This window comes from Stegostoma tigrinum, chromosome 5, assembly GCF_030684315.1.
Source record: "Stegostoma tigrinum isolate sSteTig4 chromosome 5, sSteTig4.hap1, whole genome shotgun sequence".
NCBI classification, from domain to species: domain Eukaryota; kingdom Metazoa; phylum Chordata; class Chondrichthyes; order Orectolobiformes; family Stegostomatidae; genus Stegostoma; species Stegostoma tigrinum.
This window is the reverse complement of record NC_081358.1, coordinates 94867775-94888413: the sequence shown is the minus strand read 5'-3', so window position 1 is coordinate 94888413 and position 20639 is coordinate 94867775. Positions and strand designations below refer to the sequence as shown.

General features: G+C 42.5%; 1 protein-coding gene across 11 annotated transcripts in view; it reads left to right on the top strand.

The window, feature by feature from the left end:
* Window positions 1–20639, top strand: part of LOC125451566 (microtubule-associated protein 4-like) — a 344184-nt gene that overhangs the window by 217498 nt on the left and 106047 nt on the right. For all 11 annotated transcript variants that reach the window (XM_059646156.1, XM_059646152.1, XM_059646155.1 and 8 more), the window contains one exon: window positions 7475–9955. In XM_059646156.1, the coding sequence (XP_059502139.1) occupies window positions 7475–9955 (2481 nt within the window). The remainder of the gene's footprint in view (window positions 1–7474; window positions 9956–20639) is intronic.

Here is a 20639-nt window from a genome sequence, read left to right as displayed (position 1 = left end):
TATTTTGTTTTATATGGCTGTCATACCAGACCAAGAAAAATCAGTTGAATCGTTGGCACAATTAGTGTGGTCCAGAACTTCTGGTCAGTGACACTCCTGGGGTAGTTGCCACAGTCTGCAAAGCAAATCACTGTGATGGCTTTTTCCATCTTGAAGCTAGGTTTCCAGTCTTGGCTGCAACTGCAATTTGTTGCTGCAGCTCCACAGAGAGAAACGGCAGGTAGAATCAGCTTAAGAGGCAGCGTCTCATTTTTATGTATCAGCTGCTGTGTAGAGGTAAGTTTTCAGTGAGAGCTATAAGGGTGAGTAATTTCCATCCAGGGTGTTAAAAGAAGTAGTGTAGAACTTTGTAGGCGCCCTAACTATAAGCTCTGGGTTCCCTAGATTCTGGAGCCACCCCTCTGGATTGGAACGTGCCTATGTGACTTGCTTTTTCAGAAGGGTGAAAGAGGAAGGCCAGGAAATACCGACCTGTTAGCTTAATGTCTGTGTTTAGGAATATTACTGGAGTCCATAACTTATTGATTGGGTAATTGAAGGCCTCCATCTTTCAGTTTGGATTCATGCTAGGTAGGCCATGCATAACCTTATTAAATTTTTTGAAGAAGTAACAAAGGTGTGGATGTTGTTTATATGGACTTCCAGAAGGCATTTGATCAAGTCCTAAGAAGATACCCTTAACTAAGGTAAAGCCCATGGAATTGAGAGTAAATTACTGACATGGCTGGGAGATTGGTTGAGTGGCTGACCAAGTAGGCACTCAAATTGGCAGGATCTGATCAATGGTATCCCACAAGTATTTGTTTTTGGGCCTTAACTATTCATATTACTTATTAAAAATTTGCATAATGGTAAAGAAATTAATATATTCAAGCTTGCTGATGATATAATGTTAAATGGTACCGCAAACAGTGCAGATGATAATCTATTAATGCCCCTTTGAAATTTTATGCCACGTGAATGGGCAAAACTGGTAGATGGATTTAGAGATAATAAGGTGTAGAGCTGGAAGAACACAGCAGGCCAAGCAGCATCAGAGGAGCAGGCAAGCTCACGTTTTGGGTCTAGACCCTTCTTCAGAAATTGGGGACAGGAAGGTGATTCTGAAATAAATAGGGAGGAAGGGGGAGGTGGATAGAAGATGGATAAAGGAGAAGATGGGTGGAGAGGACACAGACAGATCATGGAGGTGGGGATGGAGCCAGTAAAGGTGAGTTAGGGAGGGGATAGGTCGGTCCTGGGAGGAAGGACACGTCAAGGAGGCGGGATGAGGCTAGTAGGCAGGAGATCGGGGTGGGCCTTGAGGTGGGAGGAAGGACAAGTTTGGGATGTGGGGACGAGCTATGCTGGTTTTGGGATGCAGTCAGGAGAAGGGAGATTTTGAAACTTGTGAAGTCCACATTGATATCATTGGGCTGCAGGGTTCCCAAGTGGAATATGAGTCGCTGTTGCTGCACCCTTCGGGTGGCATCGTGGTCACGCTGCACGAGGCCTAGGATGGACATGTCATTTAAGGAGTGGAAGGGCGAGTTGAATGGTTCGCGACTGGGAGGTGCAGTTGTTTGTTGCAAACCGATCGTAGATGTTCCGCAAAGCGGTCCCCAAGCCTCCGTTTGGTTTCCCGGATATAGAGGAGGCCATAACGGGAACAGCGGATACTGTATACTACATTAACAGATGTGCAGGTGAACATCTGTTTGATGTGGAATGTCTTAGGGCCTGGGATGGAGGTGAGGGGGGTGGTGAAGGAGCAGGTGTAGCACTTCCTGCGGTTGCATGGAAAAGCGCCGGGGGTGGTGGGGCTGGTGGGGAGTATGGAGTGGATAAGGGAGGCACGGAGAGAGTGGTCCCTCCGGAAAGCAGGTAAGGGTGGGGAGGGAAAAATGTCTTTGGTAGTGGGATTGGATTGCAGATGACGGATTTTCCGGAGGGAGGAGGGTTTAAATGTAAGGAAATGTTACGTTATTGATTTTTGGACTGGAAAAGTATAGATTCAGGGTACTTTCTATATAGAACATAGAACATAGAACACTACAGCGCAGTACAGGCCTTTCAGCCCTCGATGTTGCGCCGACTTGTGAAACCAAACTCAAGTCCATCTAACCTACACTATTCCATTATTATCCATATGTTTATCCAATGGCCATTTAAATGCTCTTAAACTTGGTGAATCTCCTCCCTAGCTTTCCAGAGAATCCTAGGATACATCCCATTCAGCCCAGGGTACTTATCTATTTTCACACCTTCCAGAATTGCTAACACCTCCTCCTCGTGAACCTCAATCCCGTCTAGTCTAATAGCCTGTATCTCAGTGTTCTCCTTGACAACATTGTCTTTTTCATTGTGTAGATTTAAGGGAATGGGTCTAGGTGGGATGCTCGGAGGATCAGTGTGGACTTGTTGGGCTAAAGGGCCTGTTTTCACCCTGTAGGGATTCTAAGATATTTAAAGGTTCATCCACTGAGCCTATATAATAGAACTGAGATATAAAAACGGGGAGATCAATTTGATAGCATTTATACTATAGGACCTCCGATAGTCAGCGGGAGATTGAGAAGTAAGGACTTTTACACTTGCCTGAAGTTTGTCTACATATCTGCTCTCTGACTTGTCTTAGACTGTAAGGGTGCCTACAGTACATTCCCAGCAATAAGATTGCTTCTTTTTGGTTTCTATATTCTACCAATATGGCTTGATTTGAGAAGCCTTCTAAGAAGTCATCCCTCTTCACTGCTGTAATAGGTTCCAGATCAAAATTGAAACACTTTCTCCTCCTTTACCTCCTTCCCTTTCTTGCCTAAAGACCCTGGAATATTGAGCTGCCATCCTGCCCCACGTCTCAACCATATCTCAGTGACAGCAAATGACATATTTCTGGATGTCCTCAGGTAGTCACAATTGCAGATGGGGTCATGTCCTGCTTTGTGAAAGATAGCCCTCCAGCTGATTTTGTGTACAAGTCCCCTCTGCAAGGGTTTAGGTATTCATCCGGCTGTGAGAAGTGTTTTAGTGTTTGCTTAAAATGCCCACCAAGGCAATCCAACCCATCAACCTTCACAATTGATACGAGTGCTGCCTTTTCTACTCACTGGACTGGTTTGATGATTCCCTCGCCCCGCAGCCTCCTGACCTCTCTCTTCCCCCCCCCCCCCCCCCCAAAAAGCACATGAGGCAAACAGCACTGGACAGGCCTTGCAGAATTGCGGAATTGCTTCCTGGTCAAAATGTAAGGTGGCCTTGGGTTCTTTGATAGTTCCAAGCACTTCCTTAATAACTTGCAGGTATTTTATTAGGTCTTAAGGTCAGGCAGCCATATTCTAATCAAAACATGTTGAGCCAATTAAAGTGAATCCCTCTCAACCAATTCTGCTCCATCAACGTTGGGCCTGAGTCTTCCTTGTACTGCAATCAGTGTTAACTGAACCAATTGCTTCCCACAAGAGACCAGAACCAAAGTCATATGCACTAATCTGTAATAGTTCCCCAGTATACAGTCTCAGCCTGGGTTGGGTCTTGCACAATTTAAGGATTGGGTAAATCTTGTTAAAAACTGGTTCTGCAATCTGGTACAACTGTGCCAGTGCCGACCTCCATTAGAACCAGGTGACCATTTATCCTGACATTTATGAGTTATAGAATATGAAGTTAAATATAGTGGATGTCCCAAGAGACTTGAGGTTCAGGTGTATAGATCTTTAAAATGCCACAAATAGCTGCAGAAAATAGGCAAGCAAGCTCCTAGAATGCAGGCCTTTTTACCTAAAGGTCTGGAGTGCAAGGATGCAGAACTTGTGCTGCAGCTAATCAAAACCCTGGAGTGCCTTGAGCAGATCTGAGCAACGCACCTTAGGAAGGGTAAATTGTCCTTGGAAGGAATAAAATGTAAATTTTACAAGAATGACACCAAGATTTAGGATTAGGTTATGAGGAGAGATTATACAGATTAGGGCTGTTTTCTCTAGAATTTAGAAGGTTAAAGGTGTTTTGGTCAAAGTCTTCAAGACGACAACCAGAAAAGACAGGTTTGATAAAGATAATGTGTTGCCACTGGTTGGAGATTCTATAACAAGAGCCATAATCTTAAAATTAGGACCAGACTGTCAAGGAGAGAAGCACTTAGACACACACAGGATGGTAGAGGTTTGGAATTCTCTTCTGCAATGGCTGTTGATGTCACTGGACCACTAGTCTGGGGCCACAAGGGAGGCAATGGCCTAGCAGTATTATCACTGGACTGTTAATCCAGAGACCCAGATAATGCTCTGGGGACCTGAGTTCAAATCCTGCTGTGACAGATGGGTGGAATTTGAATTCAGTAAATATCTGGCATTAAGAGTCTAATGATATGTGAACTCTTTATTGATTGTTGGAAAAACCCATCTGGTTCACAAATGTCATTTAGGGAAGGAAACTGCCATTCTTACCTGGTCTGGCCTACATGTGACTCCAGACCCACAACTAACCTTAACCTATCACCACTTAACTGTCCTCTGGGCAGTTAAGGATGGTCAATAAGTGCTGCCTAGCCAGTGATGCCCTTATCCCATGAATGGATAAAGGGGAAAAAAAAAGTTAATGTTGTCAGAAACTTGGTTTCAAATCTCACAAAAGCAGATTGTAAATTCTGAATTTGATTAAAATCTGGGTTTAAAAGTTAGTTTAATGATGAGCATGTAACAGTTATTGTAAAGACCTATCTGGTTCACTAACATGACCGTAAGACATAGGAATGGAAGTAAGGCCATTCAGCCCATCGAGTCCATCCGCCATTTAAATCATAGCTGATGGGCATTTCAACTCCACTTCCCTGCACACTCTCCCCGTAGCCCTTGATTCCTTGAGATCGAGAATTTATCGATCTATGCCTTGAAGGCATTCAACGTCCTGGCCTCTACTGCACTCCGTGGCAATGAATTCCACAGGCCCACCACTCTCTGGCTGAAGAAATGTCTCCCCATTTCCGTTTTAAATTTACCCCCTGTAATTATAAGGCTGTGCCCACGGGTCCTAGTCTCCCCGCCTAACGGAAACAACTTCCCATCGTCCACCCTTTCTAAGCCATACATTATCTTGTATGTTTCTATTAGATCCCACCATAACCTTCTAAACGCTAATGAATACAATCCCAGGATCCTCAGCAGTTCATCATATGTTAGGCCTACCATTCCAGGGATCATCCATGTGAATCTCCGCTGGACGTGCTCCAGTGCCAGTATGTCCTTCCTGAGGTGTGGGGCCCAAAATTGGACACCGTATTCTAAATGGGGCCTAACTAGAGCTATATAAAGTCTCAGAAGCACATCACTGCTTTTATATTCCAACCCTCTTGAGATAAATGACAGCATTACATTCGCTTTCTTAATCGTGGACTCTACCTGCAAGTTAACTTTTAGAGAATCCTGGACCAACACTCCCAGATCCCTTTGTACTTCTGCTTTACGAATTTTCTTACCATTTCGAAAGTAGTCCATGCCTGTATTCTTTTTTCCAAAGTGCAAAACCTCGCATTTGCTCACTTTTTGAATTTCATCAGCCATTTCCTGGACCGCTCTCCTGAACTGTCTAAATCTTTCTGCAGCTTCCCCACCTCCTCAGTACTACCTGCCTGTCCACCTATCTTCGTATCGTCGGCAAACTTCACCAGAATGCCCCCAGTCCCTTCATCCAGATCATTAATATATAAAGTGAACAGCTGCGGCCCCAACACTGAACCCTGCGGGACACCACTTGTCACTGGTTGCCATTCCGAAAAGAGCCTTTTATCCCAACTCTCTGATTTCTGTCAGACAGCCAATCCTCAATCCCAGCCAGTAGCTCACCTCGAACTCCATGGGCCCTCACCTTACTCAGCAGCCTCCTGTGAGACACCTTTATCAAAGGCCTTTTGGAAGTCTAGATAGATAACATCCACTGGGTTTCCCTGGTCTAACCTACTTGTTACCTCTTCAAAGAATTCTAACAGGCTTGTCAGGCATGACCTCCCCTTACTGAGGAAGGATATTAGCTGTCCTTTGCTAGTCTGGTTTACACATGAGTCAAGACAACAATTTAGTTGACTCTTAACTACCCAATGAATTGGCATAAAGAAACAACCACTTTAAGATCGACTGAGAATGGTCAACAAGTGCCAGCATGCCATACAAGAGCAGGTCAGAGGCCAGAAATCCTACGGGTGAGTATCTCACTATCTGATCCTCCTTCCCAACCCCCCAAAAAAAGTTTGCCTTCTAAAAGGCACGAGTCAGGAGTGTGATGTAATATTCCCCACTTGCCTAATGAGTGCAGTTTCAACAACACTCAAGAAACTCGATTCCATCCAGAACAAGGCAACCTGCTTAATTGGCATCATATCTACTCTCTCTGCATTAGTAGTATAAACCATCCACAAGATGCACTGCAAAAATTCAAGAATGATCCTTAGGCAGTACCTTGCATACTCAACTACTTCTACTTAGAAGGACAAGGTCAGCAGACAAATGGAAGCACCACCACCTGCAAGTTCTCCTCCAAACCACTTGCTATCCTGATTAGGAATATTACTGTTCTTTTACTACCGCTGGGTCTAAGCTCTGGATTCCCTCCATTAAGGCATTGTAGGTCTGTCTACAGCACGTGGACTGCAGCTGTTTAGAAGGCAGTTCACCACTTTCTCAGGAGCAGCTAGGGATGGGTAATAAATACTGACCCAGCCAGAGATGCGCACATTCCATGAAAGAAAGAAATAAAGAAGAATAAAGCAGAAACAGCATTGGGGGTGCTCTAGCCAACCATTATATTTAGAATGATCATTTTATGCCTTAAAACCCTGAGTACAAACAAATTCTGTATGGACAAGGAGCGATGTTCACTCTTAGCTGGGGAGCTGTGGCAGCTCCTTTGTCTCCCCATGTACGCAGCCGTGCAAAAATGTTTAAAGAGAATTATGCATTCATTCCTGAATAAAGTGGAAGCCGGATTTTTTTAAATGTATTTCTGCAATGCACAACTATTTGAATTCCTCTTCCTCACCCCTGGAATGGGTAAAATATTATTTTAAAGATGAAGATCTGTGGGTATTTGTTGCTTTGAAGTGTAAGGGATCATTGCAGCCAAACATACCATTTAATCTTCAGCTGATGCCAGTGCTGAATGCAGGAGGGTTTAATTTACCACCCTCTCAGCTCTGGTATTGAAACCACTACTTGTAACTTTCAAACTGAATCTGAGTTTCAGTATGGAACCTGGGCCTTACTAGCCAGTGTGACAATATTATGCAAGCCACTGCTTTTGTCTGTTAAGTTGTTATTATATTCTGTTTTTAAAATGGTCAGTATTTCCTATTTTCCTGCCCCTCGCCCCAGAAAAAAACTCACCACAAGGGAGGGAACATGCATAAGACAGGAGAGCAAAATTGAAATGTTGAAGTTACAAAAATTGAAGTGCTTTTTAGAATTGATAACGTTGTATTTAGCTACTATTTTTCCCTTGTATATAGAAGAATGTGGTGTGCCATTGATCAGCCTGCATCAAGTTGAATCATCTTCCCACCCTGTAGACCGTTGTGACCCAGATCTGAATAATGCTCGTTTAATGGATGATTGCTTGCCAGTTTCAAACATAGCGAAGACCACTGCTGCAGTTGATACTCCACTGCAGACACCTACAAAATATTCACCAAGCATTCCCCAACAAGAGAACTTGAGCTGTGATGCAAGACTTTCTCCATCCACTGAACCATTTTTGCCAGCCTGTGGGAATTTTGACTCATCAGTGGCTGCTATGGATCTTATTAACAACACCACAGGGTTTGCTGTCTCACCTACAGAAACTCCATTACTGGAGCGAACCCCTGGGAAAGTTAAGCTTGCAGAGGAAATTGCACAGCATGTAGGATCTCCAGCAGGAAAAGTGTCTGTCGAGAAGAAAAAGAAAAAGAAAAAGCGTTCACATCCAAAAGGAGCCCAACTTCCTCCAATGGACATGCAGGCTAAAACTAAAGAGGTTCAAGCAACTGTTTCTGACCAGCGACTGCAGGGGCTACCTGGACAGACAGAGAAACGTAAGGAAAACGTATTGAACACTGAGGGGGCATGTAAGGAGGCATCAGGGGTACAAGTAAAAGCCCAGCAGGTGGATAGTGTGCAAAATCCAAGCAATATTTGGGCTTCTGAAAGCTCGGAGAGTGAACTAGTACGTTCACCGCTGTATGACACAGAACCTTCAGAGAGTGATGTAAGGGCTGTTGTTGAGAGCCAAACAAGCGGGGAAACTCTTGCAGACAGCCAGTCACAAATGGAGACAATATCAGAAGTCGAATGGACATGCAGAGAAGTTGCCTCACCTGGGTTCCTCCAGACACCCAAGATGGAAGAGAAAGTGGAACACTGTCTAGAACTTGAGGATGACAATATCACTTCACCCAACTCTCAGAATAAGACTGAAGTAAGCAAGGTAGCTCCACAGACTCCTCCGGAATTAGATGGCAGAAAATATACTCCTTCTGAGTCAGAAGAAATACCAGAAATGAAGGAGATGGAAGGGCCTAGTCTAGCACATATAAATAAAGAACCTACTTCTCCTGGGTCAAAGCACATGTTTGAGTTGAATGAAATGACAGGACATGAGGCTAGCCAAATTATTGCCCCTAGGTCACAGTCACCCTTTGAAGCAAAAGAAGTGGCACAGACCCTGGTGAAAAATGAAAGTGGCGAAAATATTTCCCCTGATTTACAGCAAACGTTTGAGGTAAAAAATATGACAGAGACCCTTACAGAAAATGCAGAGAGAGAAGCTTCTCTCCTTGAGTCACTGAAAGTGCATGAGGGAAAGCAGATAGAGTCTTTGTCAGAGCGTGTGGCTGGACTGACTACACCCCATCAATCAGGGCAAATGTGTAGGTTGAATGAGATAGCAGAGGGCCCTGTCAACCATGTGAATAAAGAAGCAACTTCCCCCGAATCTAATAAAATATCTGAAGTGAAGGAGATGACACAGATCTGTCTGAATCATCATAGTAGGGAATCAGGCTCCCTTGGGTTAAAAGAAAGTCCTGAGGTGAAAGACTTGGCAGAAACCCCTTTTGCACAAGTGGGTACAGAAACTGCTCCCCCCGATTTAGACATTTCTGAAAAAAAAGGGGTAGTTGATATTTCTGTAGAAAATTGCGTTAGCAAAATTGCCCCAGTTGAAGAACAGAAGTCTGAGGTAGAAATGTTGGTTGAGAGTTCGCTATGTTGGAGCAGAGAAACTGCTCCCTCTGAGTTGCAGCAAATGTCTGAAGTAAATGAGACGGCAGAGGAAGCTTTAGAATGTTGGAACAGGGAAATTTCTCTTCCTGACTCACAACAAAAATCTGAGGTGAAGGAAATAGTGGCAAGTCCTCCAGAAGGTCCAAGTAAGGAAACTGGTTCCCCACAGCTGAAGCAAACATCTGAAATGAAGGAGCTGATGGAAAGTCCTCTAAAATGTCCAAATAAGGAAACTGATTCCCCAGAGATGCAGCAAACATCTGAGATGAAGGAGGTTATGGAAAGTCCTCTGGAATGTCCAAACAATGAAACTGATCTCCCAGAAGCTCAGCCAGCCTCTGAGGTAAATGAGAAGGGCCCTGTGGAATGTCAAGAGGGTTTTCCAAAGGGCACTGACCAAGTCCCTTTGTCTTATTCAAAACTCAAAGCACACAAACTGTTGGACGAAAATGAAGAACTAGGTTCAAAGCCAGCTGTGAGAAAAGAAGCAGGGCCTAAAGCCCCCCAAAAACGAGGATTCCCTAAAGGTGCTTCACAAAGAGAAACTGGAGCAAGAATACCTTCTGAACAGCACAGAGCTATAAAGACATCAATGCAACCAAAGGTAATGAAGCCTCCCAATCAGCGTCAGAGGGATGTTAAACCACTTGAGCCAGAGAAGATTGGTGAAGCAAACATACAGTCTGATCAGGAAGGATGTCTGGATGAAAGTCCTCAACAAAATGAAGGTGTGTTCCACCAATGATAAGAGTGTCATCCTCCCTGCTCCTGACCTATCTTCTCTATTGCTTCAATTTACATAATTCTGGCTGAGGATGTTAATCTGACTGGATTGGCACGGCATGGTATCTGCCTTTTGGCTCACTAAAGCACATCATTTTGCATGCACCATTTCTACTGAGTTTATAACTAATCTGATGCTTACTAACCAAAAGATTCTTTTGGCTGAAACTAGCAGCTTGTGTTTACTGGATATGTTTTGAACTCACTGCATGGCAGTTGGTTGGTTTCGAAAGAATTTTGAAACATTTGCTGAGGTGGTGGTGTTGAATTCATTTTTATTTAGAAAAGGAGGACACAGAAGAATAAAAAGGTAAGTGCTCATGTTAAGCTGGATATTAAGTGCTTTAATATTGAAAGCTAGAAGTATATGTCTTCCAGTCATCCAGAAAGCCACTATTTGGGAATACAATGTAATCTTTGTTGCCTTCCATAGTTTGAGTGCTTTTCCTTAATGGAGAGTCAAGAGTTCTCAAACCCATGTGATTTAGAATAGTAGTACCTTAGATATATGAAGAAGGTAAGTAAATGAAGTATTAGCAGATAGTGGAGAAATGTCACCTGACACAGATTACTGTACTGTACGAAAATCCCAACTATTGATTAAAACAAGAAATGTGGTTACTGACTGTGTGCTCTCACCTAAAACGTGTTTGCTGTACACTACAAAACATATTTTGCATAAGTAAAACTTCAAAAAAAATCAAAGTTTGCATCGAGATTAGGTTAGCAACCCTGGTTTCTCAAATACACCCTAATTGTAACCTGGTTCATTCACTGACTGTCAAAATGATTTTTTTTCACTGACTCTTCAAAGGGACATGAGGAATTAAGGCAATTTGCAGGTTCTTGGAATGTATGTCCCTGGTTAAGTGCTGATTTCTGATGGGGGTGGGGGGTAAAAAAAGGTATTTACAACCACCTGTCACTTCAAGTAAGTGCCAAATAGCTAGTCCAAGCCAAAGCAACTTAAAAACAGGCTTAGTAACAGTTTAAATATTACAAAACACTTTGGGATACAACAAAATTAGGAAAAACCTCATCATAAAATAGATAAAATGGATTCAATTGAAAAGCCAAGATAACCAAGTGTGGAGCTGGATGAACACAGCAGGCCAAGCAGCATCTTAGGAGCACAAAAGCTGACGTTTCTGGTCTAGACCCTTCATCAGAAAAGGGGCTTGGGGAGAGGATTCTGAAATAAATAGGGAGAGAGGTGGAGGTGGACTGAAGATGGATAAAGAGATCCTCGAGGTTGGTCCGGAGGGAGGGGGTAACTTCTTCAGGTTAGGCACCAGAGATAATGGGAACTGCTTGACCTGCTGTGTTCATCCAGCCCCACACTTTTGTTATCTTGGATTCTCCAGCATCTGCAGCTCCCATTATCCATTGAAAAGCCATTTGTCTGTAAAAAGTTAATTGCTTTGTAAAGGGAATTCCTTTGGGATCTTGTAGTTTGCAGAATATTTGAATGAATCAGTTGGGTTTGCAGCTTCATTGATCTTTAAGACAAGGTATCTGGGTAATGCAAGGTTCACTTTTATTTCAGAGGTCTGGTTACCTGCCAGGCCCAAAGCCAAGAACCCAACGATTGTTCATATTAACTTTTTCTTAATATATGTTGAATGTAACAGATCTCACATGGTTCTGAGATGTTGGATATTTGCTCTTTCTTATTTCTTTTAAATGCTATACACCTGATGTGATTAGAATCATGTGCCTCACTGTTCCTCAGCTGCTGGCATAATTACCTGAATGGGCTCAATGGTGTTTTCTCAGTCTTGAGTGTTTCGAATGCAAGAGTATGAAATCATTACAAGATGACTGAGACCATTCTTGATAAGATCTAAAAGGATTGCATTCACTTTAACTGTTAGAAGCCTTTGATAGTGCTTAGGTTTAGGATGAAAAATGTACAATGCAAGAGAGTTCTCTGAAGACCGTATGTCCTTTTTGTTTTTATTTTGGTTCCTCTTTAAAGACTTTACCTTAAATGCTGGGCTTGAATTGCCAGGAATGGACTTAATGGAATAATATGTAACGGTGGGTTTAAATTTTGTGCACCCCCCTGCAAACATCACCCATGCATTTATAGAATCATCCTGCACAGAAGGATGTACCTGTCTTAACTCTTTTAAAGAATCATCTAATTAATCCACTACAGTTTTTCCATAGCCTTGCAAATTCTTTCTTTTCAAATATGTATTAATTTTCCTTTTGAATGTTGAGACTAATTGCACCAATTAGTTCATTACAAAACATAATTTTCTAAGTTCAAAATTGCCCTTGCTGTATGGTCTGACCAAACATTACCACACTCTACTAAGAGGTGATTTCTTTGAAATATTTATTTTTCCAGGATTGCATATTTAAATATCTGCATGAGCTTCTTGAAGAGAAGTAGTAGTGGTATTAAGTTTATTGAATGCATAGAGCTTTTTGATATGTAAAATACATAAGTATTGTGACGTGGCACTTGATATGTTACATTCAGCTCTCAGGCAGGTGGAGAAGTCATGTTTTTGTGAAAACCTAAAATATATACGGGTGGAATTTGCCTCACCAACGCCACTGCCTCCCTGGTGAGTTTGATCACCAGTTTATTTTATCTTTTTGTTTTTCTGTGAAGTCTAGTGACAGCAGATGTTTTTCTCCTTAAGCAGTCATTCACTACAGTTTGTGCCATCCGTGGTGTTCTGAATATTAAATGGCTCTGTTACTGTTTGAATAGCAAATGCGTAATGGCCCACTGTGCATGCAAGTCAGCTCATCAATCCCCTTCAGCTTTCTGTTGTGTATTGGTAACTTTGGAATTTTCTACAAGGATTGTACATTGGTAATTTATACATCTTTCTGTGAAAATACTTGAAAATATTTTTATTTAAATGTTGCCATCCAAAGCTGAATTCTGAAATATGGGCGAGTAGTAATAGTGGGCCACAAAAAATTATTTTCAGAGTAGATGTGTCTCCAGTAACTTACCTCAAGTTATGTTTTATAACTTGGTGATATTGATCCCCAAACAATTTTATTCCTACTTGTGCTGAAATGTTGGAGAGTTTTCTGGTAATTAGACTTTGTATTGTTAACTGTAAAGAAAGAACATTGAGATAGCTAGCACCTTCAGGACATCCCAAGTGTTTTATAGCCAATGAAGTGCTATTAAAGTGTAGACACTGCTGCAATGTAGGAAAAGTTGGAACCTCATTTCTATCCTGCTTTTCTCAGTGACTAAATGTTGTTTAAAATCTATAGCAGACAGTTTAATCTCATTGCTAGAGAAGATATAGTGTACATATTAGACTTTCAGAATTCACCTCTTTGTTTATTTAAATTTGCCTTTCTTCTCAATCACAAAACTAAATTCTAGATGACAAACCATCAGAACTCAAATTAGATTCTCATAGCCCATTTCTTGTATCCATATATATATATATATAGTAGATGATCAGATTTCAATTTTCAAATGTGTTTGGTATGTAAAATTCAGTGTATGAGGGAGATTTGTACAAGATAATTGTAAATATCTTTTACCCCTATGCATAGTAAAGGGTATTGTAAATGTTAAACGTAACCTACAGTAGCTGGTTAATAAAATGTGAGGCTGGATGAACACAGCAGGCCAAGCAGCATCTCGGGAGCACAAAAGCTGACGTTTCGGGCCTGGACCCTTCATCAGAGAGGGGGATGGGGAGAGGGAACTGGAATAAATAGGGAGAGAGGGGGAGGCGGACCGAAGATGGAGAGTAAAGAAGATAGGTGGAGAGAGTATAGGTGGGGAGGTAGGGAGGGGATAGGTCAGTCCCCTTCCCCTACTGCATCCCTAAACCAGCCCAGTTCGTCCCGTCCCCCCACTGCACCACACAACCAGCCCAGCTCTCTCTTCCCCCCCCCCCAACCCACTGCATCCCAAAACCAGTCCAACCTGTCTCTGCCTCCCTAACCGGTTCTTCCTCTCACCCATCCCTTCCTCCCACCCCCAGCCGCACCCCCATCTACCTACTAACCTCATCCCACCTCCTTGACCTGTCCGTCTTCCCTGGACTGACCTATCCCCTCCCTACCTCCCCACCTATACTCTCTCCACCTATCTTCTTTACTCTCCATCTTCGGTCCGCCTCCCCCTGTCTCCCTATTTATTCCAGTTCCCTCTCCCCATCCCCCTCTCTGATGAAGGGTCCAGGCCCGAAACGTCAGCTTTTGTGCTCCTGAGATGCTGCTTGGCCTGCTGTGTTCATCCAGCCTCTCATTTTATTATCTTGGAATTCTCCAGCATCTGCAGTTCCCATTATCTCTGATACTACAGTAGCTGGTGTTTAATTGTGACAGGAGAGTGCCCTGTGCTTTTTGAAATCTGGTTACTGGGCCCCCATGATTCTACTTGTGTTTTTTCTTCAAATGGCTTCATTAATATTTCAATAATTTATGGATCTAACAAAATAACATTCAAAACATTGCTTATTTTTCAATAATCTTTGCTGGTTGAATTCTCTTCCATGTCTTTGAATTAAAAATTTTTAGTTGAAGACAAAGAAGCATAAAAGCTTGGACTTGCTGTTTTGCCAAAGTTGTGACCCTGAGAGCTGATGTTTATTTACACAATCTGATGTATTAGGCACAGAGAATTAATCATTTCTGCAGCAGTCAGCAATAACTTAACATGTCAATCGAGTGCAAAAATGTTTAAAAAATGGCATAATAAGATGCAGTGGAGTATTGACGACTATGTCTGTGATGATACAAGATTCCATGATGCATCTATTCTTAGGATTTTATTAAAGCAAGTTGATTGACATCAGTAAATGTGGCCAGTGAAAAGAGGCTTATAGGTTTGGGGTTGACTGTAATGGTTATGTTGTTGGGTTTGTATTCCAGTCGTAGGGAGAAGAATTCTAGAGGATATGAATTTAGTTGCCATCATGAAGGTTTGACATTAGAATCGTGCGGTATAGGTTCTATCTAGTCCACTGCACTGTAGTCACCTCTTTTGAAAGACATACCTAATTAGACACGCACCTCTATTTTCAGTCAAAAAGACAGTCATCGAGATAGTCATAGAGTTTCTAAAGCATGGAAGGAAGGTTCCTTTGGCCCAACATATCCTCATCTAACATCCATCTATTCTAATTCCACTTTCTAGCACTTGGCCCATAGCCTTGTAAGTGGAATTTGAAATGTTCTAGATAATTAAATGATTTGTGAATTCATGCTTCTGCCTGGGAGGTTCAGGTACCCACAACCTTCATGGGTAAAACTGTTTTCCCCAGGTCTCCTCTACCTTCCCTTTAAAGCTGTATACCATGATTATTGAGTACTTTACTACAGAGAAGGACTTCCTCCTATCTATCCACGTCCACCAGAACTTTGAATGCTTCAATGAGATTGCCGTTTCCTCCCACCAACCCCCCCCCCCCCCCCCACCCCACTCCACCTTTCAGCCTTGTCTGTTTAAAGAAAACAGCTGCAGCTATGCAGCCTCTCTTCATAGCTGAAGCATTCAGCCCAGGCATCCTAATAAATCAGTTCTGCACCTTCTCTGGTGAAACCACACCCTTCCCAAAGAGTGTAGTAACCAAAACTGCACATGGTACACCAGGCTGTGACCTAACAAATGAATATATACAACTCCATCATAACCTCCTTGGTCCTAACATGACCAATTGCCCTTTTGAAATTTCCTTTAGAATTTGTTTCCACCATTCTTTTAGTACATTCCAGATCATAATAGACCTGTCTGTGTTAAGGTTTCTCTCCATCTTCCCTCAGACATTTGTCATGCATTTTCAGGGTATGGACTTCCGTGGCACAAGAATTAGTTTCTCCCCATTTATGCCATCAACATTCTTCAGAATTAGCCTAACTGTATTAGGTCTCTTGCTGCTCTAATCCCGGGATATCCAACCTTTTCACCTAATCTCTGGTATCGTCTTGGTAAACCACCTCTTGTACACTTTGCAAGCCATGACCTCTTTGTTAGTCTAAGTCAGCCAGCTCAGCATCCAACCTTGTTTTTTTCAGCAATCCAGGAAGCATCCTATTCGGTCTGGGGGACTTTCTTTTTCATCTAGTGCATCTGAGTGCCTTTTTTAAAATTAGGGTATATGATTTACCTTGGAGGTCCGCGATTCTAGGTAGGTGTTTAAATTGAAGTGTTGAGAGAAGTGTTGTAACACACCTTTGAACTGGGACATGAACTCTGGCCTCCTTGCTCTGAGGTTTGGACACTACCACTTTATCGCAAAGCTTGCTGGGGAGTTTGTTAGCTGTGAGTGATCTCAACCTATTTGGTATCACCTTTTAAAATCTATTTCTATCCAATCGAATGTTTCTACAACCTCCTGTACCTCTGCCTTGTGTGTGTAGTCCCATATTGTAGCAACAATCAGGTGGGCACACATTTGGACTTGTTTCATCTACCAATAGCTCTATGGCACTGAAGCCAATTAGTGTGCACCAGTTATTGCTTCTATCAGCTATCACAGGAGCAATCTTGATGCATTTGGCTGTTCAGTGACCGATCAGGGAAATGACCTAAATAGGAACAGCGGTTACCTTTCTGGGTCATTTTATATTTCACCAGATACTGTTTACTTTTACCTTTTCCTTTTGTATTTCTTTTGCATCTCATTTGCACATGTACAGTTGTGAAAATGAGTCAACAAAATCCTCAGTAGGTGGCTGTAACTTGCATTATTTCCTTTCATATCCTTTTATTAGCTCCACTGGGACTCTTGACTGGCTTGGGACCCCAAATTAAATGGGTTGTACCATTCTTTATCACTGCCACACTGGAGCAAACATGCGTGAAATCTTTCTCTTTCTGGTGAAGTTGTTTTTATACTCTTTTAGAACCATTATATTACGTGACCTTTCCCAAATGATATATCAACAAGAATATGGTGCACTTTTGCATTTTACTCTTTCACAGATGTTCAGCCATCTGGTCTAGTCTGTCTTCAGGAATTGCAGCAAATGTATAAAGTGCTCTGTCAGCCAATTGAAGTGGAAACCGACTGCATCAAACTGGACCTCAGACTTCATCTTAGTCTGCCATTGACAATCTTGAGAGCAGGTCAGGCTTGATGATATGCTGGCACTCTCTCTTGTAATGTCATCTTTGTTAAAAGTGCTGGGCTGGCATAATTTTGTCTGGCTGAACCAGTTTATTTTGCTTTGCCAGCCTCCCTCGGCCTGTCATAAGATACTGTGAGCCCTTGAGAAATTAAGAAAGGTGTACAAGTAAAATGTAATCCGCAACTGTTTAGTGAAAGCTTTTGCCAACAAGTTCCTTGTTCCCTCTTCTTTCTTTATATGTCACCTATCAGATCCACATTTCACTGCCGAGGCTAATTCTTGCTAGAGTGTGGTATATCCATCAACCAAATGATGGCTGTCAATGTCTAAGTCTAAATCAGAAGTCATACAACACCAGGTTATAGTCCAACAGGTTTATTTGAAATCACAAACTTTCAAAGCGTAGCCCCTTTGTCAGGTGAAATGAGGGAAGCTGAGATCAGAAGATCATACAAATGTGCTTTGAGTGTCAAATAGTAAGACTTTGCAGGTGATCACAAGTGTCAGACAGTGAGAGTAAAGTGCCAATAGCTGAATAACAAGCGAAGGGATGATCTATAATCTGAATAAATGAGGTAGGGAGATATTACAAAAAAAATTAAAAATAAGGTAGTGCTGGAGGCAAACCAAATGACTGGAATAACATGATTAGGTATAAAAGTCGCGTGCTGAGGGTCTAACGAAATTAACAAGTAATCCAAAACTATAAAGAAAACCAAGGTAGAGAGATCATGATAATTTATCTAGGTGATGGTGTCATAGGACAGTAAGAAAGATTTTACAGATACAAAACAGTGTTGCAGCGTCACACGTAGCACAACAATACCTCCAGATCATGGTTTAGGCCATCCTGATAGGTATGGAACTTGGTATCAGTTTCTGCTTGGCAATTCCACATTGCCATGTATCTCGAAGGCCACCTTGGAGGATGGCTTACCCGAAGGTCGGAGGCTGAATGTCCTTGGCTGCTGAATTGTCCCCGTAGTGGGAGGGAACAATCCTGTCTGGCGATTGTTGCACAGTATCCATTCATCCACTGTCGTAGCATCTGCATGGTCCCACCAGTATACCATGCCTTGGGGCATCCTCGCCTGCAGTATTGGCTAAGTCACATGAGTATCTGCAGTGCATGTGGTGAATGGTGTTTCCATGTGTGATCGTAATATTCATGTCGATGGTCTGACATGTCTTAGAAGTTGCCATGGCAGGGTTGATTGCTGTTGTAGTCAATGTTGTCCTGAAGGCTGGGTTGTTTGCTGTGAATGATGGTCTCTTTAAGATTTGGTAGCTTTTATGAAGATGAGAAGTGGAGGCATAGGGATGATTCTGGTGAGATGCACATTGTTATCAATGACATGTTTGAAGGCTGCGAAGAACATGGCGTAGGCTCTCCACTCCAGGGAAGTACTGGAATACCAAGGGTATTCCATCAGTCATATCCTATGTCTGTCTTCTGAGGAGGTCTTTGCATTTCTTCATGTGGCACATTGGAACTAGCAATTGATTAGTTGACCATCGTATCCCTTTCTTGTGAAGGTGTATTCCAAGTCTTTAGATGCCTGTTACATTCCTCCTCATCAGAGCAGGTCCTGTGAATGCGCAGGGCTTGTCTGTAGAGGATGGCTTCTTTAATTTGTTTTAGGGTTGATGCTGGAGAAGCACAGCATCTTAAGGTTATCCATAGGCTTGAGGTAGAGTGAAGTACAGAGGTGGCCATCCATGACTGAGATGTGTGTGCCCAAGAATGAGTGTGATTCTGAGGAGTAGTCCATGGTATAAGTCTGGTGGGAAGAAATTTTTTGATATTGCTATGTAGTTGTTTCAGAAATTCCTCTCCATGAGTTCAAAGGAAGAAAATGTTGCTGTATCTGATGTATAGTGTTAGCCAGAGGTCCTACATAACAAAGAAGTCTTGCTTGAACTTGCGCATGAAAATGTTGACACACTGGGGTGCAAATTTAGTCTATCTGGCTGTTGTGTCTGGATAAACAAATCTGGTTGTCAAAGGTGAAGAAATTATGCTTGAGAATGAAGCGGATGAGTTGTAGGATGCATCTGGAAGTTGGCAGTTATTGGTATTGAGTGCTGAGGCTGCTGCGAGGGTGCTGGTGTTGATGCCGAAATGTCCTTTTGCGATGAGGAATGTTTCTGGTTCAACTGACCCAAGTTTCCCTAAGAAATTTGTAGTGTCGTGACAGAAGCTTGTTAAAAAGCCAGTGCAGTGACTGTTGGAAAAAAGATCTACAAATACATTTTCAAGGGGCTTCCTTGTACAATGGGTTTCAAGATGTCCTCGACGTAGACAGAGGCTGTCACACAGTCCCATTTCCTGATACGATGGATGTCCAGGTGGTGTTTGCTTTGTATATCTGTGGAAGCCTATGCAGGAAGTTTTAGCAAACCATTTGAATGAGTGCACTGCATCACAGCAGAGCTGTTTTGTGTCCTCACCCTGACGAAGTTGTTCCAGCAAAAGCTGGTAGATATGCAGTACCTGCAAAATGTTGTGATAATGTGGGACAACTATATAACTGCAGCAATGATTTGAGGAGAAACAAATATCTTCTCTGTCACCAGTGAAATTCACTGAGGCAGTTCAGTGGCTGTTGGGAAAAGATGAATAAACACATTTTCACGTAGATCTGGGAATGAGGGATATTATTGACCTAAAAATGAAATGCCACGATGAAACATCTGACTACTTTTGACCATTGGTCACTCTTTGTCAGTTGTTTGGCAGCTAGTTGCAGGTATGCATCCACAGAAAATTGAGCAAATTATTCATCCAGAGTATCTAAAAGGAATTGTATTAAAAAGTTCTTTGTTATAACATTGTCTGCTGGGAAGCTGTTCACAATATACATTAACAATTTGGTTGAAGGCATTGAATGCCACATCTCCAAATTTGCAAATGACACAAAACCGGGTGGCAGTGTATGCTGAGAGGAGGATGCTATCAGGCTGCAGGGTGACTTGCACAGACAGGCTAAGTGGGCAAATACTTGGCAAATGCAATACAGTCTGCATAAATGCCAGGTTATCCACTTTGGTCGCAAAAATGGAAGACAGATTATTATCTGAATGGTGGCAGGTTGGGAAAAGGTGAGATGCAGTGAGACTTAGGCGTTATGGTGGAACAATCACTGAAGGTTGGCATGTAGGTGCAGCAGGCAGTGAGCAAAGCAAATGTCACGCTGGCACTCATAGCAGAGGATATGAGTATTGGAGTCAGGATATCTTGCTGTAGTTATGCAGGGCCTTGTTGAGGCCACACCTTGAGTAATGTGTGCAGTTCTGGTCTCCTAGTTTGAGGATGGGTGTACTTGCTATTGAGCGAGTCCAGTGAAACTTCACCAGACTGATTCCTGGGATGGCAGGACTGACATAAGGCAAGACTGGATTGACTGGGCTAGTATCCCCTGGAATTTAAAAGAATGAGGGGGCATCTTGTAGAAACATAAAATACTGATGGGACTGGACAGGTTAGATGGGGGAACAATGTTCCAGATGTCAGGGAAGTTCAGAACTAAGGGTCACAGTTGCTTTCCCTCACCAGTT